Source organism: Emydura macquarii, unplaced genomic scaffold (assembly GCF_026122565.2).
Source record: "Emydura macquarii macquarii isolate MOO-44397 ecotype Brisbane River unplaced genomic scaffold, CSIRO-AGI_Emac_v2 contig_1119, whole genome shotgun sequence".
NCBI classification, from domain to species: Eukaryota; Metazoa; Chordata; order Testudines; family Chelidae; genus Emydura; species Emydura macquarii.
This window is the reverse complement of record NW_027131256.1, coordinates 15,717,003-15,740,962: the sequence shown is the minus strand read 5'-3', so window position 1 is coordinate 15,740,962 and position 23,960 is coordinate 15,717,003. Positions and strand designations below refer to the sequence as shown.

At 39.0% G+C, this 23,960-nt stretch overlaps 1 protein-coding gene across 7 annotated transcripts in view; it reads right to left on the bottom strand.

Moving 5' to 3' along the window:
- PHLDB2 (pleckstrin homology like domain family B member 2) overlaps positions 1 to 23,960 on the bottom strand; it is a 101,355-nt gene that overhangs the window by 59,724 nt on the left and 17,671 nt on the right. For all 7 annotated transcript variants that reach the window (XM_067546225.1, XM_067546226.1, XM_067546228.1 and 4 more), the window contains 2 exons: positions 12,214 to 12,291; positions 5,902 to 7,226 (listed from right to left, as the gene is read on the bottom strand). In XM_067546225.1, the coding sequence (XP_067402326.1) occupies positions 5,902 to 7,226; positions 12,214 to 12,229 (1,341 nt within the window). In that variant the 5' untranslated portion in view covers positions 12,230 to 12,291. The remainder of the gene's footprint in view (positions 1 to 5,901; positions 7,227 to 12,213; positions 12,292 to 23,960) is intronic.

Below are 23,960 nucleotides of genomic sequence, written 5' to 3'. Positions count from 1 at the left end.
TGCTGTTTTACATTAGGTGCATGAGGCTTAGAATCAAGACTTTTAAGCCTTTTTTCAATACATTTTCGCTCCTAAGTTTTCTTTCTACTAGAGTACACCATCTGCCGTGTTTTTAACCACCATGCCACCTGCTGTGAAAAGTGATTTTTACAACTCTGGTGCACATATTACACTAGCACTTACACCATTGTTAGCACTGATGAAGCTATACTGGATAGCAGGAAGGCATGGCATCCACTTCAACTACTCCTTTTTTCTGTGCATCTCGTTTACATGGCAGGTGTATGAATTATGTAAACGCAAAATAATGTCGTCTGATCACAATATCAGGGCAGGACTTGAAAAATGCTCTTGATGAGTCAGCCATAGATAGCAGGAAGCTTTTCAGGGAAAGTGCCATTAGCAGCTACAGAATCTAAGATTCCATTAAAAATATAGAGTCTCTACCCCTAATAATTGTCAAGTTAACAAGCCTAATCAATGCAGCAATGCCTATCACTGTTAGCAGGCAAGATTGCTCCAGTGCCTCTGATATGGCTCAGAACTTTACCAAGCAGTAGCAGAAGAATAAAAACTGACCAGAGCTTTTACCACTACCCTTCAGAACTTTATGAGTAGCAAACAAACCAACAACAAACATATCAGCTTCATGGTGCTTTGAGCAGCAACAGTATGTACATTGGAGCTATTCAAAGGGGAGAAAGACTCACAAAGAGAGACTGGGGCAGGGTGATAGAAAGACCTCTTTCCCCACCCTCCTCTCCCCCCATTGCAGCACCCAGAAGCCTATGGGAAACAGAAGACAGAAAGAGCAATCTTAGAATCCTAGAAATATAGGTCTGGAAGGGACCTTGAGAGATCATCTAGTCTAGCGCCCTGTCCTGAGCCACGATCAAGTAAAATCTAGACGGTCCCTGACAGTTTTCCCCATCTGTTCTTAAAAACCTCCAGTGACGGGGATTCCACAACTGGAAACCTATTCCAGAGCTTGTTACCCTTATAGTTAGAAAGTTTTTCCTAACATCTAACCTATATCTCTCTTGTGCAGTTTAAGCCCACCACTTCTCATCCTTCAGTGGACACAGAGAACAATTGATCACCGTCCCCTTTTTAACAGTCTCTAACATATTTGAAGACTGTTATCAGGCCCTCACCTCCTTCAGTCTTCTTTTCTCAAGAATAAACATGCCAAGTTTTTTTTTTACCTTTCCCTCATGGGTAAGGATAAGGTTACGTCATGGAGATCACGGAAGTCACAGATTCCTGAGTGGCATTTTCCACCTTAGCCCAGTGTGGAGGAGCTAGAGCTCCCAGCCGCCACAGGCTTACATTTAGGCCTCTTACATTTTAAGCCTCTTTTGGAAAAGGCCTAAAATAATGTCCTCCTTAACACTTCTGATAATTAAAAATCCTGTAGTACTAGTTTTCAAAAGTAGGGTGCGATCGAAGATGGAAATTCACAAGGATACCAGGGTTAATTACAGCCTGTGTATCTAAAGCATCTAGTGATTTCAACCTGATGTGTTCCTGAATTAAATTCAATTGCTCTTAAACAACGGCCCTGTAACACCACAAAGATTGCTAAATATAAGCAGTGGGAGAAATGATCTGTATTTAGCCTTCAACTACTTTACAGGGCTGTTTGCGAGACGTAACTAGCTAATATTTTTTATAATGCTTTGAGACCCTAAGTAATAATTTAAAGAATGTGACTGAAATTTTCAAAGCAGTGTGGAAGACTGAGCCAGACATTTTCTATTAAATTTAACTGTAAAATTAATTATAATTATTTTTAATGGATGATGTGTGGGTCAATCCCCTGCACTGCTTTGAAAATCCAACCTATGTTTATTTCTTTTCAAGTCACACAAACACATAACACATCACCATTATGATGCTACAAGCTTTCTACATTCAACCTAATTTTATTTCCTATTTACAGAATAAAATTTGATCATGTTTAAATGTTCAGCAAACTGCGGGAGAAACATGTCCCTTGAAATATGTTCTCCTCCAACTCCATATTCATATTGCTTGTTAATTCATTGCTCATTTAAATTAAAATCTCTCAGGAATACACACAGGTGCTGGAACTAGAGGTTCAGGGGGTGCTACTGCTACTGCACCCCCTGGCTTGAAGCGGTTTCTATTATATGCAGGGTTTACAGTTTGGTTCAATGGCTCTCAGCACCCCCCTATATAAATTGTTTCAGCACCATTGTGAATACATTCCTGGTTTCCAGAAAGGCTGCTTAACCCAGAGAAGTATGTTTTACAGATCCATACCAATAGATGGGCTATGGACAATATTTTACATAATTCCAAATAGTAATTTTTAAATACCTGGCTCCACCTAGAGGTAAAATATTGTACTGCCTCTAAATCAGCATTAGACAATATCAAACAAGTTTGTCACCAATCTGAAGCACCTAAGCATCAACTTGTCTAGATTGTCCTTAATATCTATCCAACTTGTCTCCGTCAGCTTGGGTATCATTCCTTACTGCAGCCAGTATCTCAATCAATACTGCCATTCATTCTCCCTGCTTTTATTAGATTCAGCCGATTGATTGTATACTATCTTCAATATGTACTACTACTGGGGTTTATGTCATTCTCAAACATGTGAGTAGTCAAGTATTTTATGAATGCTAACAGCCTGCTTATTTGTCTAATATGTCTTCCCTTTAAATATTCATAAACCACAGTGCTATAGGATTGCAGATGTGTTTAAAAACCTAAACTAAAATTATTGCAGAAATTCAAATGGATATTTCACTCTTTGTTTGCTTCTGTGATTTACTCTCTGTGAACAATAAAAGTAGACTAGTTAGTTTCATGTTCAGGGACTAGCAAAGGCTGCAGTTTTAACATTCTCCAACAGTCTGTGCATCTTATGTAAGGAAGCAAACAAAAACAAAAAAGCAGTTTCACAGATTTTTTAAAAAAATCATAAACATAAAAAGAAAAGAAAAAAATGGGTTAGTGCAAAGGAAAATGGTGGGCCAAACTATGCTGAGTCTTTAAAGTATTACGTCTGAAGGGCAAGCTACTGTTTCTAAACAGATGTTTGCATTTCTTGAATCTCTCTAAACACTTTCTATCTGGCTTATCTCATATTAAAAGGTCAAAATATTTGGACAAAAATCAATTCCCCCAAATCATTTGCCTTTAAGCCATTCAGCCCACGCTTCTACTCAGTACTTTGAACCTAGCAATGTGTTTTTGGTTATCTATCATTTTTGTTGCAGTAAACATGCTGTACAAACCTTCACTCTGTCAAACAGGAAAAAGAAGGGGTAAGTACCCATAGCAGGTGTGCAAACTTGAGTCCCAAGGGGCTGTGGGTACTCAGCCCTTCTGAAAAAGGCCCTGAATGTTTGGAGACTCAACACTGATTTATAGCCCAGGACATAAAGAAATGGTACTTTTACAAATACATACTTCCTGCCAGGGCTCAGCTAACTGATTATGTTGGTTACTCAAGCTCTCAAATCACCAAAAAAAATGGACAGTCCTGATTTCCAATCCTTAACTGGATGACTTCAAAAAGTAATACTTTGCAGGATTCGGAAAAAAAGACTAAACCAAGAAGGAGAAAATTCCTTCATGAGTAAGTCAGACAACACCTAAAACAGTCAATCTTTCAAACATTTTAGCATGTTGAGAAAGCATTAGGCTAATTCTCCTTTTATAGGATCAGGACTCTAAGGAAGTATTAAGCTGGGAGAAGCGAATGCTAAATAAAAGGAAAGAGTTAGTCATCTCATCTAAAAATGGAATCAGAATGTATCTTTAGATTAGCATTTTACTTTCAAGAGAACAGCAGTACTAACTGTAGAAGCATCCCCCCAAAAATCCAGGGTCTTAATCCTCTTAAAAATACAAAACAACTGCACCATTTTGAATTTTTCAGTGACTGAATATCTCTCTCTTTCAAAGCTGGTAGCACGGTTTAGTGGAAAGTCCTCCAGTATTAGGAGCCAAAGGTTCTAAAGACAGTACAAATGTTAAATCAACATGTTCCACATTGGGCACTTCAAGTCCAACACCAAAATAAGTCATCCCATTATCTGAAGTACTGACAACTCACACTTAAAGCTGGTCAAAAAATGGGAGAAAATATTTCTATTCAAAAACATTTCACCAAAAATGTATTTTTTTTGTTAAAATGGTGATTCCCCCACCCCGAGTTGTCCATCTAGCTCTGTTTGCAGAACTCACTGACTTTAATGGCAATCAATAGGCCCTTAATCTCTCTGAAAATCTAGCTAGTTTCATTTAGAAATCTACCTATGGATTTAGGTACCTTACTTCAAGCACAGCACCCAAATTTTAAATTGTTTGCTTTGGTTTTTAAAATAACAATGGACTTTAACTCTGAGTATACCTACTGGAGTATAAAATTTTCAGTATCTCTAAATAGCTAATAAGGATGAAATTAATGCCTCTATCTTGGCATGAATCTCATGTAAATGAAGTGTGTGTGTGGGGGGGGAACTACACAGGATTTAAGGGCAAAAGTTGAACAGAATCCAGTCCTCAATTAGAGGCCGCTCTCAGCTTGGCCTAGAATACAGGCCGTGACCCCCTACACACTCATTATGTGGTTATCTGTGGCTGCTGGATCAGCGTATTTGTGGATTCAATAGCCAGCCACTCTTTCCTCAAATTTCCCTCTGCATCTCTGAATTTTGTCCTGCCAGGAACTGACACACCAGAATCAAGTAAACTCCATTACAGGTTTTAGGCTTTGTCTACACACAAAAGTTGCACCCATATAACTAGATCGGTTTAAGAGTGCCTTAGTTTAATTTAGCTAAAATGTGTAAGAAACCTACAAACTAAACCCATATAAAGTCACTTTTAAACTAGTCAAGAGTGTTTACAAATGGGACTGCACCCATTTAAGTACCTCAATTTCTAAACTGATGGAATAAAATCAATGCAACTTGTGTGTTTACATAAGACCTTATATGATCCCTACAACTAAGGGTGCATATTACTCTGTTATAAGCGCAAAAGTATTTGGGGGCAAAAAGTTAAATGTTCTCTTGGGGAAGTTTTTAAATACAAAACTTCTTTTTTATTTACATTTTGAAAGGTTTGATTTTTCAAAGAGCTTGTTTCAGTTTCTTCTTTTTGGGTATTATTCAGTTTTACCTGATTCATCAGTACAGCTTTAATTATTTTACCTTTCATTTTTGAAGCATTATATAATCTTAATATTCTGCCTTGCATCAAAAATTTTGGAAGTGCCACAAAATGGAGATAGATTCCCCCCTTCTCCCATTTTCTGATCACTAGAAACAAACAACAAATAGAGAAATCAATGCTTTGATGAAGACACTCAGGAGACAAAGCTTTGACCAAGCAAGGAAAATAGTGTTGCCTGGACATAATGATATACAGTAACAGATAATTTTGTTGTTTGATTCCTTTAGCAAAAAGCTTATTGAAGCATGACCCTAAACAGCTTATAGTGGAGACATAGGTTTGGTTGGGTTTTTTTTTTTTACCCAGTTACCACAAAACAGTGCCATCAACTTGGGGGGGTGGGAAGAGTGTTGGATTCCTGCCATGCAGTTTGTGGGTTTTATGTAGATAGATATTTTGGCCGGACCACAGAATGAATTACCATAATTTCTGTGAGATTCCTACATTTTTTCAGATGGTTGAATTATACTATCTGAGATGTTGAGGCAGCATACTATATAACCATTCATTTTAGAGACTGGCATAGTAAACAACAAGTCACCAGCACACAAGGTCATGTATTTGAATTTCAAAAAACAGCAGCAGTTGTTTTGCATCTGCTGAATACTCTTCATGGTTTCATTTGGAAAGTTAGTTTTGCAAACATTAAGCACTGTTGAAAACTAAAAGGAAAAGAAAAATTACCAGTCGTTCCATCTCCTGCTCTCTAAGCCTCTCTTCCCTTTGTCTCCTGTGATAGTCCATTAGGTCATCTCTTCCAGAAATGGAACTAATACTGTTCTTTCTCTCCCGTAAGGTAGGTGTCTGTCTGTAGCTTTCCAAGTCAGTTTCATCAAACTCCATGGAACTAGTGGAAAAGTTTCTTCTGACAGAGAATGTTCTGTCAAACTCCACAGGGGAAAAAGAATTATTAGGACTTGTCCCTGAGAGTCCAAATCTATCAAAATCATCAGAAACATGGGAGAAGGAAGATGCTAAAAGCATTTTCCTAGCTATGCGAGGACTTTCAGGAACACTAAGAGTTGAACTAACATAGGAATTAGTGTCAGACACAGAATTTGTATATGGGGACATCCCTGAGTTGCAAGAAGAAAAATTAAGGTAATTATCAGTATCTAATGCACTTTGAGGTAGATCTTTTTCTCCATGTTTTTTTCTTTTGGAATTACCATAAGAATTTCTTGGCGGCAAACTTAATGGCATCGGCTGGCTTTCTGTCGATTTGTACAGTCTGGGCAGAGAACGACTATAAACTCCCATATGACTCAGTGCTCCACCAGGATATTTTCTAGTTCTTGAACCCAGAGTCTCAGTCATGGCCTCCTGATGCTTAACTGGTCTTGAATGAAGGGTTGGGTTGTCTTGAATATGCACCCTTCGGCCTTGCTTTGGGCTGGATGGCATGCTTGCTGCTCCTGAATGGCTAACAGGTGAAAGAATTATTTCACTACCTGAGTTTCCATTCCACATTGCAAGAAGAGAGCCTGAATTCTTCTTCCCATCCAGCACTGCTGGGAAGAAGACATTGTCACACGATTTATTTTTTTGACTATATTTTGAATAGTGAAACTTATCCGCATGTCCAAAGGGTTTTTCATTTTCTCTGTTGGCATGAATATTGAAGTCTGTCCTTCCTACGCTGTACCCACTGGGGGATGGAGAAGTGGAACCCATATGCTTTACAGAGACACTTTTGTCCGAAAGATAAGGGCTCTCGCAAGAAACAGGTTTACATCCTTGAATTTTGGTAGCAGAGTGTATATTTTTACCACTGGATGAAGGACTGGGTTTAGCTGTCACAGGTTGTGACAGGGTTAAATAAGAACCAGAGTAGTCCCCATTTGTTTTAAATTTAAGGCTTGATGAATATTTCTTCTGGTTGAGGCTATCCATAATATCCTGGAGATCATTTTCAAAGGAATTCACCACAGAGCCTTTCCCTAAACTAGTATTTTGTAATTCCAGCTGGTTTTGTAAGTGGCTGTACTCTGCCATAATCTTATTGGAATCTGTGTGAGAAAGGAAAAAAGGGAAAAAATTAGTTTTCAGCAAATACATGAGTAAGCCTCACCCCCTCAATTAGTTAAAAAAAATCTCATATGCTTAATATACCATGAAAAGTAACTTGTTTCTAATAATATAATTATATAACTTTAAACACTTTACAAAGGTGGGTGGGTAAACTTTATCATTCCAATTTGACAGAGAGAGAAACTGAGGCCTGGTCTACACTGCTGGTGGTGGTCAACGGAAGATACGCAAGCTACGTAATGTAGCTTGCATATCTCCCGTCGACTTACTTACATTGCCATACTGTGGCGTCTTCACTACGCTGCGTCGATGGGAGACGCCCTCTGGTCAACGCAGCCATGCTCTTTTTGGGGAGGTGGATTAATAGCATCAACTGGAAAGTACTTCTGGGATTGATTGAATGGGTCTCCATGGCCCGCTCAATGATCCCACTCATCCATCTCCAAGGAGCTGGCAGTGTAGATATACCCTGAATCAGAGAGCATTCAAGACATTTCCCCAAGGTTATTTAGCACATCAGTGACAGATGGGACAAGAATCTACATCCCTTGACACCCACTCTGGTGCTCTAACCGTGAGAAACACTGCCTCTAGTTTTTCTAACAGTGTTTTTTTAAAGGTGTGGTTTGGAACGGTTTCTCAACCCGTGGATTGGGACCCAAAACTGGGTCGCCAAAATGTTTCGCAGGGTTGCGTGGCAATTCCTGTGGCTCCTGTCCCAGGGGGCTGGCTGGGCTCATCTCCCTTCTCTAGGTATGCAACGTCGTGGGTTTTAGAACGTCAGGGTTAGATAGGAGTCCAGGTAGGCCAAATTTGAGCGTGTGGCACTGCAACCCCATGAGCCAGGTCACAACTCCACTCACACAGATTTGGTCCAGTCAGTGGAGTGGGGCCAAACCTGAGCAGCACTGCAACCCCGGATGCTGCAATACCTGGAGCAGAGAGCCAAGCCCAGCCAGCCCCACAGAACAGGAGCCGCAGGAGCTGCCACTGTGGGGTGATTCCAGAAGGCAAGATCTGACCAAAACCATCCCAGAGCCTCCGCCCTCAGACTATTGATTGGGTCGCAAAGGACCATAAACATTTACAAATGGGTCCTGAGCCCAAAAAGGTTGAGAACCACTGGTTTAGAATGAAGGAGAAGGAGACACAAACCCATGAATTCTAGTCCCACCCCTATCTATTTTAGATAGATACACACGCACACTTATATATATATATATATATATGATCCCGATCATTATAGTATCTGAGCACCTCACAAACTTTCATTTATTTATCCTCTCAAAACCCTTGTGAGGTTGGGAAGTGCAATTAATCCCATTTTACAGATAGAGAACTGAGAAACAGAGAGACTAAGTGCAACCTATTAACAATGTGCTTGATCCACAGCTCACTCAAGTCAATGAGAGTGCTTCCTCCTTTTACTTCAGTGGGCTTTGGATCAAAGTCCCATATGAATGTGGACAAATCATCCCCTTGCCTCGGTTCCCCCACTGTAAAATGAGAATACAAACTATTTTTCAATGGTGTTGCGGCTTAGTTCTCTGATGTTTGTAGACCTTGAAAGATGAAAAGCTCTCTATAAGCATTAATATTATTTAAAATATAGTCTAAGATGTAAAAAAAAATATGAAGTTAGCCATCGATTCAATTAAAGCGGAATCAAGTTTGTTATAAATACAGAAAACTGTTTAAGATCCCACGTCCTTCAGAGAACACGTGTTCAGAATTACAATTTATAAATACATAGTCAAACAGATCACAAGATGAAAAATTGGGGGTTTTTTTGTTCAATTGTGTGTCAAGACCCAAATTGCAGCCCAAGAATTCTGAGCTTCCTTGCTGTTAAAAAGGAAATCTCTAAAACCTAAAGCAGTAAAAGGAATGCAGCTCTGCTCTGCTTCAGTCAGTGATAGCATCAACCACTGCCAGAGAGTAAGAAAACCCTCAGGTGGCTTGAACTTGGCTGTGGCTGATGTAAAATGTCTCATTTAACCTTTAAAGCAGCTCTTTGGCAGGCTACATCAAGGAATTAGCTGTATTTGAAGTTAAGGAAATGATTATCCTTCAAGCAACAATGGTCTTGTGAAGGCACAAGACTAGTCATGGGCCCAATTTTCAGAGGTGTTGTGTACCAGCAGTTCCAACTGAAATCAATGAACTGGCAAGGGTTATCTCATCCCTCTTCACCACACGCACACAATGGTTAAGAACATAAGAACTGCCATCCTGGATCAGACCAATGGTCCATCTTGCCCAATATTCTGTCTCTGACAGTGGCAAGTGCCAGAGCTTCAGGGGGAGTGTACAGAACAGGGCATTTGGAGTGATCCATCCCCGTTTTCCCCTCCCAGCTTCCGGCAATCAGAGGTTAGGGTTGTCCCAAGCATGGGGTTGCATCCCTGACCACCGTGGCTAATAGCCATTGATGGAGCTATCCTCCATGAACATATCTAATTTTTTGACAACACAGTCATACTTTTGGCCATCACAATACACCATGGCAGTGAGTTCCACCGGTTAATTGTGCATTGTGTGAAAAAGTACTTCTTCTGCTGCCTATTAATTTCATTGGGTGACCCCTGGTTTTTTAATTGTGGGAAAGGGTAAATAACAATTCTCAATTCACTTTTTCCACACCATTCGTGATTTTATAGACATTGATCATATCTCCCTCCTTAGTTGTCTCTTTTCTAAAATGGACAGCCCTAATCTTTGTAGTTTTTCCTTGTATGGAAGCCATTCCATACCTTTGATCATCTTTGTTGCCCTTCCAATTCTAATGTATCTTTTTTGAGATGGGGAGACCAGAACTGCATGCAGTATGCAAGGTGTGGGGATACCATGGATTTACATAGTGTCATATTTTCAATCATATTTTTATTCCTTTTTTAATGGTTCCTAATGTTATTCGCCTTTTTGACCATTGCTGTTCACTGAGCTGAAGTTTTCAGAGAACCATTTACAGTGACTCCAAGATTTATTTTTGGAGTGATAACAGCAAATTTAGAACACATCATTATAGATGTGTAATTGGGATTATTCTTTCCAATGTGCATTACTTTGCACTTATCAATGTTCAATTTCATCTGCCACTGTGTTGCCCAGTCACCCAGTTTTGTAAGATCCCTTTGTAACTCTTCGTAATCAGCTTTGGACTTAACTAGTTTGAATAATTTTGTATCATCTGCGAACTTTGCCACTTCACTGTTCACTCCTTTTTTCAAATCATATATAAATATGTTGAACAGCACAGCTAAAAGTACAGTTCCTTGGGGGACCTCACGGTTTACCTCTCTCCACTGTGAACAATGACAATTCATTCCCACCCTTTGTTTCCTATCTTTTAACCAGTTACTGATCCATGAGAGGACCTTCCCTGTTATCCCTTTGAAGATACTGTCTGCAGCTCCAGACTGAACCCAAGAGTCTGATACCACATACCCTTTCATGCCTTCATGCTATATATAGCATGTAGATCCCTGGAAAGAAGACAACACCAGCAAATCATTTCACTGGGTCAGTCAGCATTGAATGTTAATGACTTTTGAATACTAATAATCTGGGCTGGATTCGAGCCAGTGAGTTTATTGATGAAAGGCTTCATATCTCATTGTTGGTACTTTGAGCCAAACAGTTCCTTAGAATATGAAATTTTAGTTAGAAAACTTCAACGAGATTTGTACAAGTTTTGTTTGGTGGTGACAACCACGTTCAGATTGACAAAAAGAAAAAAAGCCATTCGTGTCTGATAAAACAAAACCCACTGAAAAAGTTTAAGCACTTATATAAGTGGTGTTTAAAAGTTCAAAACCCACAGGCCAAATATATGAAAGTTATTTGTGATTATGGGAGTTTATTCTTCATATCCACCCCTCCATTCTTAATAGTACTTACCAACCACTCTCACCCCCCTCCCAATTCCAAATCTCTCTCACACCTTCAATTAATCTCACATCAAACACTAACCATTCCAAACAAGATCATGATGCAACTAGACAAAATTAGCATTGAATGTTATCCTATTTTTGCATAATTTCCACTGAGTGCAGTACAGAAACATGTTCAGGGACAGTAATGTAATTTTAAGGACTGTTTCATTACTACCCTTCAACCGAAGGGGCACATTTAATCTCGTGAAGAATAAAGCCATTTGCCCCAAAACAAGTAAACTCAAGAACATTATCATGCTTGTTCATCAGACCAATGAAGGGTTCATTGTACTTCAAATGTCAACAAGCAAAACAAACAAAAGTCAGAAATACCTCCATGCAGCTGCTTGAATTTAGCTTTTCCATACTTTATCTTAGGCCAGTGCCTCAACACACCCAACTCAAAGAAGGAAAGCACTTAAATCAATAGGACTTCAGCACATGCTTAGATGAATCTAGCTGTCTGTTCATAAACCAGATCTTGATGGGTTTTTAATAGTTATTGTTTCAGTAATAACTATCTGAATGTGCCACAACTCCTTAGAAACTCTTGCTGGCACTCCCTACACATGTACTCATGAAAACTAGAGGCAGGGTGCACTTGGTAATGTGTAAGGAATTCATTCTTGTGGAGGTCAGCCAGAGCTTTAATTGGTTAACCTTCAGTGCACAGATCATCCTTTAAGCCAAGTATTTGCTATACAGCGTCATAAAGAGACAGCATCTTCTCTTTTCTTCCCTGTCTGGTTTTTGTGACTAGATGGTTAATTACAAGGTCAATACTGCTACTCACTGAGGACAAACATAAAACTGAGATTTGTTCTTGTTTGTGATGCCCCCAGATGCTACGGCAATGAGTCCTTCTTAGTTAGTAAAATAAATTATAAAACTAACAAGAACTGAAAACTGGCCATCTACAGAGCAAACAAAATTACAGTACCAAAACCAACAAAGTCTTCAGTAGAATTACAAAACACTTGATTTGTTCATTTCATATCTGATGCAATGCTCTGGAAGAAGGAGAGGTTACCTCTGTTTGGCATCATGTTTTTTCTTCTATAGCTAGGTTAAGACAAAGCTAGTTTGAATCAGCCAGATACAATTTGACCTGCAAGTAACAGAAGGAAAAAGTATTTTAATAAATATACGCTGAAACCTTTTTATAAAGGCATTTTTAAACCACACAATTGAAATGAATTTTTCACAATATTCTTTTGACTTACAGAAATGTCACCTGGAACAGAAGTGGTAAAATACGTTTGGCAAATATATATCAATATTTGAAATAAGGGTCATCAAAATTTTGGTTTATTTTTAGGCTTCTTTTGTAAATTTGAAAGCCCATGTAACTTATGTTTTTTTCTTGTGCACCAAAAAATAAATAAATAAATAAATCATTAACCTATCTCTTTTTCCTTTAAAAGAGTGTGTCTAGTTGGTACACAGGACTCCTGGGTTCTACTTGCAGCCTTATCTAGGTCTTTCCTTTACTGTAAATTGTAAATATTGTGAATATTCACTTAACCAAGGACTCTTTTTGAAACATTTAATGCATGAACGCTCATAAAACTCTGAGACAGATAAAAAGTGCTATAACAGCATTATCAGTATAAAAATATACTTGAACAAAATTTTATGCCAGCAGACCTGCAATCACATGGCAACATACATTAAAATAGGTGCACATGCCAAGATATAGCCTATGTCTACACTGATGGTGGCACTGTCAGTGCCGCCAGATCGATTCTCTGGGATCAATTGAGTGGCAGTGGAGACTCGCTCAATCGATCTGGAAGGTGATGCCGCTAATTCACCCCCACCAAAAAGAGTAACACTGGGTCGATGGGAGGGCATTCCTGTTGGCGCAGCATAATGGGGATACTGCGGTAAGTAGAAGTTAGGTAGTCGACGGGAGATACACAAGCTACGAATTTCGCACGCAGTGTAGACATAATCTTAGAAAATATTTTAGGAAGGACAAATTTCCATCTCAAGTTTCTAAAGCATACGGGAAAACAAAGACTCTTTCATGTTTATAAAAAAAAATCTCTGGATATCATCACAATCCACCCCCACAAAACCACATCACTTTTAACAAAAGATTTCCAGTGTGAAATCCTTGCTATTAATTAGAGATCTAAAAATAAACCAAAATCAATATGGAAAATGTCAAGTAGACACTTGTGTAATAAAATGATAATAAAAGATATTTTTAATTAATGCAACTGTGTTTACAAATGAGTGAAATAAAAAGCTTTAAAATACTCGCATTTAATGAGAATATGAATGTTGATTGTTTTTAGGTTTCTCCCACAACAAAAAGACTTGCACGAGACAAGCCCAGAATAGAGGCAGATGTGTAATGTTCTCTATAGACAGGCAACCTTTCTAACTTTAATAGTCACAAATTATGGTATCTCAGTTGTCTTTGTACCGAATTTGCTTGTCATGCTTTTGTATATTATTTTCCTGGCAGTCAAGCATAGCAAGCTGTCCACAACCTCCTGCAGAAAGGCCTTTGTCTTCTCCTACCTTCTATCCTGTTGCCCCATAGGGACAATAGAATTTTCTCTCCCTTCTTGTGTAACCAGCCTCCTTCCCTCTCCTCTGACATAGCTCCTTTTCTAAAACTCACGTCCATGACTCATTCCTGCGCTGACCTCACTGATGATGCTTTTTCTTTGCTTAACCGCCTCCCACCCCTTCTACACGCGGAGAGTTTTTGCTCCATCACAGACCTCTGTCTATGCTGAGGAGGGAGCAGCCATATTGATGTTCTCTAAAAAACTACCTTTGTCACTTCAGGGCTGAAATGATGGGAAGACATACCCTTGCACTCCCTTAAAGGACTGCCCCTGAGTCTTCCAGTCTGGGAAATAGGCAGATAGCTCTTAAGCCCAAGTTTTAAACACAATACATTAGTTTAGTGTTATTGTACCAGTAAGAGTCTACTGTCACTTTCACCGCTCTGTGACCAAGGCTTCTTAAACGAATAGAGAGGCTCTTTCTCCATTGCCTCTACCTCTCAACTCCCCTCCCCCCACCCATCTCCCTTCGGTTAACTGTCCTTACTCAAAGCGTCCATGTTGCAGACGGTCTTCTTCCAACAGGAAGAGAGTTGACCTAGCTACATCTGCACCCCATCAATCTTTCAGTCCCTCAAGGGGCTAACAGACCTCATGTGCAGTGCTCCGAAGCCCCTACCAACCGCGTGAGAACAAAGCAAAAGGCTTAGCTTTCAGGTCCCATGCTTCCTTGCAGCATGTAATTACTGTTGGATTTCAGCTAGCTAGTTTTCTAGTTAACAGATAGGGTCAATTTTTAACTATTGCTAAAACATACTGTAACCCAAATTAGCCTCCACAAGGTCACAACCTTGGGCAAGAACTTTCCCTGTTGCCGGCCCTTTCATTTGGAACACCCTTTAGTATCACTCTCCGGTTTTTTTAAGCGTCTCATCTAGAAACTTGTCTTGCCATCCTTGCCTCAACATTAAATCCCTATTTAGCTCTGTAACTGCATTGATAGCTTGGGACACTGTTTGTAGGAAAGGCAGTGTTAACAGAACTTTATTCCATTATAAATATATTTCCTGTAAAGAAACAAGTTCTTTCAGCATATGTAAGTTAACCACATTTTAAGCGCCTGTGGGAAGGGCAAATATCCTTTCTTTTCCAATGGCCAAACAAATTATAAGCACATCACAAGCTAAGGAAAATTGGCAATGATGGAAAGCTCAAAAAACTCACATATGGTGCACATCTGATGCTCGCACAACAATGAAATCAATAGGTGTTTTAAGTTCCCAGTACATGTTCAATTTCTGATCAAAGAGCAGTCACATACATTTATGACAGCATTTTACTCACCCAAAATATATAATTTATAGTTATCAATCAGAAAATGAAAAGATGGAAAACTAATAGGGAATTAGGGGACAGACACACTACAATTAAGGATTTGTTTGTTTTCTTAAAGCAGGGTTTTAAGTCACAACTGCTTTCACATTCTTAAATATCTCTACTGCAGAATTTAAAAAGTAAACTGAAAAGGAAAAAAACAGTCCAGCTTGTTCCTATTTTTGCTACTTTGTGAAATATCAAGTCAGCTGATAAGGCTTTTGTTAAAAACAAAGAAAAATCTGCTTGTTTTTATTTTGGAAGTTCAGGTTTTATCTAGAATGGAAGACGCTATGGCAATATAGTAACCAATACAATTTTTATATGACTAGAAATTGAACACTGAGCAACCAAGAGGGGAAGTATTTTCAACTATTTGAATGAAAACCTCATCTTTTGTTTGCTTTTGTGAATATCTAATTTATTTCCATGGCCTAATAAACAAGCAAGAGAAAGAATGTAATGTCTTTGTTAAAGATTAAATATCACACTCTCAATTCAGATTTGAGAGTTTTCAACACACATCTGTGTTATCACCTCCCTCAAGAAGACCTCCAGCAAAATTGGGTAACCCCAAATTTGACATATCTGATATTTCTTATGTAAAAGCACAAAGAAGAAACATTAAAAACAAAACCCTTCAGGCCTTCTTAATAAAAAGTAAAAAAAGACACAATTGTAAAAACTTTTCTGCATGTCACCCTTAAGGCATGCATTGCTTGTATAGAAATTAAAATGGAGAGTAAAATAAAAATTCACTTTTTAGAGACAGTACTAGTCTTTAAAAATACATAGCTATCACCTGATTAAACATGTCTTTTTACAACCTACTTTATGTTACAAATCAGGTAATGCTGTGAATATAAACTTCTGGGAAAACAAACAAATGAAGCATTTATTTATTTGCTCACATTCATTCACACATACTCAGATTAGTTACAGCTGATCCTACTTCTATATAAATCAACAGGAGTCCAACTACCGTTAATGAACATACAGTGCACTCTCTGACTTGTCTAGTAGGAAACAAAGTGATTTCATCTAGGATTTGCAAAGTCATCTGAAGTGAACGTTATCAACGATAGGAGTGAACTCTCATCTTTACTGTGCCAAGGCCAATCTTTTAAGTTTGTTTTATTAACAACCATAAAAAAAAAAATTAATTACCCAAACAGGTTCTTACGCTAACAAAAACATCCAGTTATAATACAAGTATTACTTTACATTTAAAAACCTCTCATTTTTCAAGAATGGTGCTCACATCCAGTTTATAAATTGTATACCACTCTTCCTGCACACCAGTTCCACCCATCCACAGAAATGGCTTTATCCCACCTTCAGTTTACAAAACACAGAAATTTGGGATGGTATCCTTTCTCTAGATGGGCTGTTCATTTACCATTGTCTGTTTAGCCTCACAGCAGTTTGCTGGGCCTATAACAGAGTCTGCTTTTCCTGAGAGTGGAAAGTTTTGTCATTTATTAACAAACAAATCACAAAGACAAGTCCAAATAAATCTGACAGCGATATCTGATACCTCAGGTGCACCTTTACTAAGCAAGTAATCTTATGAAACCAAGTCCTCAGATTTGACTATCTATTCCAAAGGCATGTCTACACTGCTGCGGCGGCAGGCATTGATGCATTGACATCAATTGAGCGGGTCTGTGTAGACTCACTCAGTCGATGGGAGAGCACGCTCCCATCGACTCAATTAGTCCACCTCCCCAAAAGGCGGAAGGCACCATCGACGGGAGAGTGTCTCCTGTCAACATAGGGTTGTGAAGATGTCACGCTGTGTAGACGCAAGTACGTCGAAGTGAGACATGCTAGTTATGCTAGGTCTTTATATCTCCTGGGTAGAATTCCACATTCTTAGACTGGGTCCCGGTCTACAGTACCTTGTGTATCAATCGTGATTTCCCAAAAGGTCCAACTGGGTCTGGACAGCTGTGGTTCTTCCCTTTGGTACTCAGAGTCTGTGACCAGTGGTGAGTATAGTCACCAAACAGCTTCTTAAAAGTATTTTTTACTTTAACAGCAGGAATAACAGCCTGCATACATCTATCTTGATCACATTTATTATGCACAAACAGAATAAAGTCTAGACCAGTAATATACATAATTGGTGCTTTAAAAGTTCCAGTTTCAGAAAGCTGAAAACAATTATGAGCCAGATCAGCTGGGCGGTACAATTTAATTAGAAACATGTGAATAATAATTGGGAATTGTTTAAGAATACTCCACTAGATGCTCAAAAAGTCACAATTGAGGAGACATGAAAGCAACTATAAAAAATAAAACATAACACATGGAAGAAAGGGGAAGTTGATGGTAATGAATAAAAATTAGAATCTAGGAATTGTAAAAAATAGATATGGGAAGCAAAGAGACACAAGGCGAAATCTATGACCAGCATAATTAAAAACAATCAGAAGCAATATATTTAAATATATTAGGAACAACAAAATATCCTAACAATGGTATTGGTCCATTAGTAGATGAAAATGACAGAATTATCAATAATAATGCAGAAGTGTTCAATAAATACTTGCGTTCTCTATTTGGGAGAAAAACAGATGTAGTGCTGTAATAATTGGGCCTAATTGTGAGCTCAGCTGTGAAATGTGAATGAAAGTTCATACAATGTCACAGTAACCTATGATGATAAGAATTGATGAGAAAAGGTGCAAGAGAGACACAGAAAGACTGAATTAGGAATTCAAGGACTATGACTGTAAAGTCATAGCTGGTAATAAGAGAAATGTGGGACCAAAAATCAATGGACCAAACTTGGCATGTCAGAAGTTAGTTGGTGAACAGTATAATGAGGGGATGAGATATTCCACCCATCCCTCCCTTTTGGGGTCCTTTAAAAATAAAGAGAAATTTGCTGGGAAAATACAGATAGACAGACCAGACACTGGCTGATTGAAAAATCAGGAAGGAGAGAAATTCACCACGATGACTACCACACCAACTGTTTCCTAGCAGCCTTGTATCTATCATAACACCACTGGTCCTTTGTCATCTTAATCCCAAGGGATGTCCTGATCCAACTGGGCCAGAGAGAAGAACCCAGAGAGAAGAACACGGCCACCTCCACAGGCTCTGGCTAAATCCTGAACACCATCTGGGACGTGAGACTTCATCATACCACATTTCCTCATGTGTCCTTTTCCATCCCCCTTTATTTCTTCTCTTTGCTATCCCTCTCCTTTTCCTTCTCCTTCTGTCTAATAAAGAGTTTGGCTCAGCCAGCCAAGATTATATATTTTACAACACTGCTGTAAGCCTGTGATCAAAAAGAGGCAGCTAAATACAGTGCCCAAAACGACAACACTGGTACAACTTTACCAGGTCTCAAAATGGCTAATAAAGCCATGTGCCATGCCTGTGTTTTTCCAGCAGGAAGCTTGCAAGTGAGAGTTAACACAAGAGACAGAAGCTGCATGTTCTATCTTTGCTGTTCTTTTCTTTCCATTTTGTGTGTGTTTGCCTTGTTTGGCCTTCAAGGAAATAGAACTGGATTTTAACAGCAGCAGCAGCAGCAACTGCTCCAGCTCATCTTAACTAACTTCTCCTCTTCTCCCCAAAAAGGAAGTAATTACCATCTTTACCATCTAAGAGACTGTCAAACTGGGGGGCGAGAGGGGTGTCTTTGAACCACTCTCTTCAGATTAATGGAAAAGGAATAAAGAATGTTGTTAAAAGGAAAGCCTTAACATTTTACATTTCAAATGCTTTACAGTTTTCCCATCTTTTCTGTCTCTTTTATTAAAGGTTAAGAAGGATTTTTAGTAATCTATGGTACTGACCAGGCTCAGGTTTCTGTTTATGAAACCTTGTTTAATACTGTTTAATATTCGACAGTGACAGAGTGAGATTAACACCTTTAACTCCATCTAAATTAATACAACCGTATTAATAATATATGATGATGATAACACTCATTCTATTCCATCAGTAGTATCTCAGGACAATGTTCAACTGCAGCCAGATACTAAAGTTAGACATTTTTAATTCAGTAGCTCCGGATAACTTGCATCCAAGAGATTTTGATTACAAAACTAGAATGGTACAAAATTCTAAAAGATATGCTCTAGGAATTATTTGGGGGAAGTTCTATGGCCTGTATTATACAGGCAGTCAGACTACACGATCATGTTGGTTACTTCAGGCCTTGGAATCTATTAATCTTACCAAAATAATTTACCATCCCCTGACGGTAGCCTAGAAAGGCATAATTTCTTGAGACGCCCTTGCAGATCCTGGGTGTCAGTCTGGTCCCTCCAAACAACTCCCCAACAATTACCTCTTCTGTTGAGGGTGCCTCTTTAAAGCAACCAAAGCTTCTCTGTTCTTGTCAGTTCCTAGGTTTTGGCCCTTCTGCACAAAACTAGTCCGATAGACTCAGCAGGAAGTTGAGCCAGACTCCTTGGAGCCAATAGCCCGGCCATTTGTCCTGTACCAACCCTCATATTTGCTGAGGAGTAGCTTATCTTGAGCTAGTCTTCTTCCTCTTCCTGCTTGTTTGTCCTTACAGTCTGGTATTAAACATCCCAAATATCATAGTAAACATCCCCCAAAAAATCAGGTGAATTTACAGTATCCATACACCGTTCCAGGGCCACAACGATGGCTACAATTTAAACAGACAACATGACCACCCCTGCAAAGGAAAACTGCAAGGCTAGTACCTTAAAAATCCATCCACACTATTCTCCAGTCCCACTCCTTTTCCACACTCCCACAAAAAAACCCCCAACCCAATAGACTAGAATCTTGAGTGACATCAAATGCCCAGCTACAATCAAAAGTACCCTGGAAACGCTCAGTCCTTAGCTTTCTATGATACAGATCTTTACATCTGTCTCTGCGGAGTTAAGGAGGACAAGGTCTAATTATGTGAGTAGAGAGGAGTCTGGCTTCCAAAGCTGGCAATCTAGCACCTTTCATATACACTAAGTTAACTCAAAGTCTTTTTCAAATGTTAAATTCAGGCATCCACTTGGTTCTGTCTGAATCAGATTTGCTTCTGCAGAATCCTTCCCTTGTAATCCTGATGTGGAAAAGGGAGTGGCAAAGGAAGCACGCTTTTTCCTCTAAGGAAATGTCATGTGGGATATTGGAGAAGGGGCACTGTAGGGACAAAAAGCAACACCACATATTTCACCCAGCTAGCCTTGTCTGCCTAAAGAAACAGCTTTTGGATCACATCTGTTTTTCAGAAGAATGGCTTCAGCTGTTCCAAGAAGGTACCCAAAATTAGCCTTTTTATTTTGCTCTCTTTATTTTTTATTAAATAAAAAATTGTGCACAATCGCTAGATTTTTTCCAGAAAAAAAAATATTAGACCACACTACTTCATAAGAATTGATGCTGTCATGTCAGTTGGTTCTGCTATTTCTGGTACACTGAAGAAATATAAACCACCTATTAAGTTTAATCGATTCCATGAAAGATGATGATTTTAAATATATTTTGGAAAAGGAGAATGTGAATTTCCTGTGGATATTATGGTTCAGTGATTATAAAATGGGATGTTTAAAAGTTGACATAACAGAAATCTTTGTCCGCTGAAAGTGTCCAACTGAAAATTGTTTGTGGCAAAAAGCTGAAGATTTACTAACTAATTAGTGGCATTCATGGGATAGAGTTAGAATTTAAGCATCTTCTAACCAATATATTCCAATGGTTCCCAATGTCAACCCTCTTAAAGACTCCTCACATCTTGAATACGAAGGCAATAGATTAGAACGTTTCCATACACATTGTATTATTCAATAACAGATTTAATTTCCTCCTTAATTTGAAGTCATATAAACTATTGTTTCCTCTGTGCTACTTTACGTGATTGAGGCCATATGGAGACATTACATCTCCAGCTGGATACAGTTAATTCATTTTGCACAAGCACAAAACCACCAATAACAAAAGTAATACTTTTTTTTTTTTTTAAACACAATCAAATCCAACTTCTTGTGGAACAATATGGGGGTGAAAAAGAAGGGCAAGTCCCTCCGCCCCATGGTAAGTATCATCCTCTCCATTTTTGAAGGGCTAGTTCCCCATCAGGTAGCTGAAACTAAGAGTCCACAATTATCACTATGACTTGCACAACCCACCCCAACAATAATGTGCTACCACTGTATTCCTCTGACACTGTTCCATTACATATTTTCCTGTAAAACTTTGGGTATGCTGGAAAATCTTGTAAATCAAGACTTCAAAAATACATTTACCAGTGGCAAGTGGAAGTGTTGGCTGTAGGCCTAAATCCATTTCTGCCAAGTTCCCACAAAAAAGAAAATTTACATCTCTAGTCCTGATGGTTGTGAAAGAACAAAAATAGACTAAACCTGTTTGATTCTGGTTCCCAACTTCTCTGGAGGATATACTAGAAAAAGACAGGAAAGCCAACATGAGACTGATATCCCAACACTTTTAAGGTAAACTACTGGGGGGGGAGGGAGGGGAGGAGGGATAGGGGAGGACTTTTGGGAAACAAAATAAATAGTGTATCCAATTTTATGAATTAAGTTTAAAAAGTTAAAAAAAAATTTTTTTTTAAGTTTATCCTTTTACATCTTATCATAACTGATCCCAGTAAAGGCACTTATATTCTTCCTTTGGAGTTATATACATGCAGCTACCAGGTTTAACAAGAGTTTGCCATACAAAAACGTTGAATAAAACCCAGAATGTACAATCTAATCACAATAGCTCCAAGGGTTTTCTGCTCAAACATTGGGCGGTTTTTTTATCCTCAGATGTTCTTGACATTTTTTCACATCTATTACATTGTTCCTTTTCTCAGGGTCTCTTATGCACTCTTTATCCTTGATCTAGTTTTCTTTGATCCTATGTCTTTTATTGCCACTTTGCGTCTGTCATTTTCTTTTCACTGATCAGTTTCCTTTACCACCACTTATTCTAAGACAATTTCTATCTCCTTAATTTCCTTTACCCATTTCTCCTCATTTTGTCTTTTTTTTTTTATTACTCTTGTCCCCTAACTCTGCGTGTCCTCTCTAGCTCTTTATTCCTTATCCATTTTCCAGCATTTTTAGAGCAGCTTACACAGTCCCACATTTAATGCTTCTCATCAAAAAAGCTTTACAAGCCAGATTACTTCAGTTACAGTTTAAATGGCTTGAAATTGACAAGATGCACAGTGCTATTGTGCTCCTTAACCTTGATACAGGTCAATCTTAATGAAGACAGCTACATTTTACAAAGAAGGGCTCAGGAGGTTGTTCTGTTAACTTGTCCAAGGCAGATGACTATCATGCCAGAAACTACACCATTTGAAATATTTATGGCAGGTAAGGAAACAGTTCAATCCAAATCTCATTCCACCCAGAAAGGATGTTTGGGCAGGCAAGGAGGAGTTCAGCTTGATCAAGGTTATGTTTTAAGACTCCAATCCTGCATTGCGGTCCATGTGGGCAGAAGACGGTGTGGTTTCAGAGAGAATGACACCCTTCATTTTGAGGGGACATTGTGTAGGCACATCTATCCAGATCAGAACTCATGAGCAGGGCTCTCAAGCAGTGCCTGGTCTGAATCCCACTGCACAGGGTATCAATTTAAAGCTCTTTATTTAAGACTAAGGGCATCAGAGTTGGTTTGCAGACAGGTGTCCTGTAAGTACCGCCAGTGTACAACAGAAGTAACTGCTTGTCCTGACAAATTAAAATGGAACAAATATGTATATTGTACTGGCATTAAACACAATACCGAGTCTTACACCATCACCACCAACAGCACATGTTCCCCACCTCTCTCCTCAGGATCCTCAAGTGGAGAAGATAGACATGATGTGAGAAGTGACTTGTATTCCCCAGCATACTTTCTTTGCATCATTAGCCCAGTCTCTGATTTCAGGGTGGACTCCCTATCTACATCTGATCCATCATATGCTTCCCTCCCACCCAATACCCCAACACCTCATGGTGGACTTTGCTCCTTCCCTTCAGTAGTCAAGCAATATCTTGTATTCTCTTGTCCTTAAACAACAAAACACCTTGACCTTCCCAGGTACTGTTGTCTCTCTTTACTCTATTTTACCTCTAAGCTCCTTAGTAATACCCCTCTCTAACCACTGCCATAATTTCTCCTCACCTTTCCTTAAGTGACTGCATGGATCCCTTGCTGCTTGGATTTTGCCTTCTCTCTGTTACAACAAGGAACTCCCCATAGAGCTCCTTGGGCATTTCTTTATAGGCAAGTCTAAAGCCTTCATTTTCATCCTCCTCTATTCTTCTGACACCTTTCCCACAATCCATCACTCCACTGCCCTTGATTTGCTTTTCTTACTTAGTTTCTGTGGTCCCTTCTTTCCACAGCATTTCCTCCACCTCCTGTCTTTCATTTCCCCCTCTATCATTGGGCAACTTCAACTCATGGTTTCAGCTGTAATTCACCTCACCACCTGTTATCATAATTTGTACTTGTATTACAGTAACACCTAGAGATACCAACCAAGAGATGGGTACCATTGTGCATTCTACAAACACAGTGTGAGACAGCCCCCGCCTCCAAAGAACTTGCAATCTAAATAGAAAAGACAGACAAATAGTGGGAGGAGAACCAGCAGTGAAGTGATTTGCCCAACGTCACACAACACGCTACTGACAGAACTGGGAATAGAAACTTGGGCTCCTGACTCTTAGTCCACTAGACTATCTACGAGGACAAATCGCCTCTCTAGCCATTATCACACTTGCCTTTCTGATGTGTACCTTGGATGTCCCACCAACTCAACAGGGCAAAAACTGAGCGAATCTTTCCTTTTAGGCATGCATCTGTTCTTCCACTGCTGCTGACTGCAACAATGCCTTCCCTGCCTCCTCTTTCAGAGTTATTGACAAGG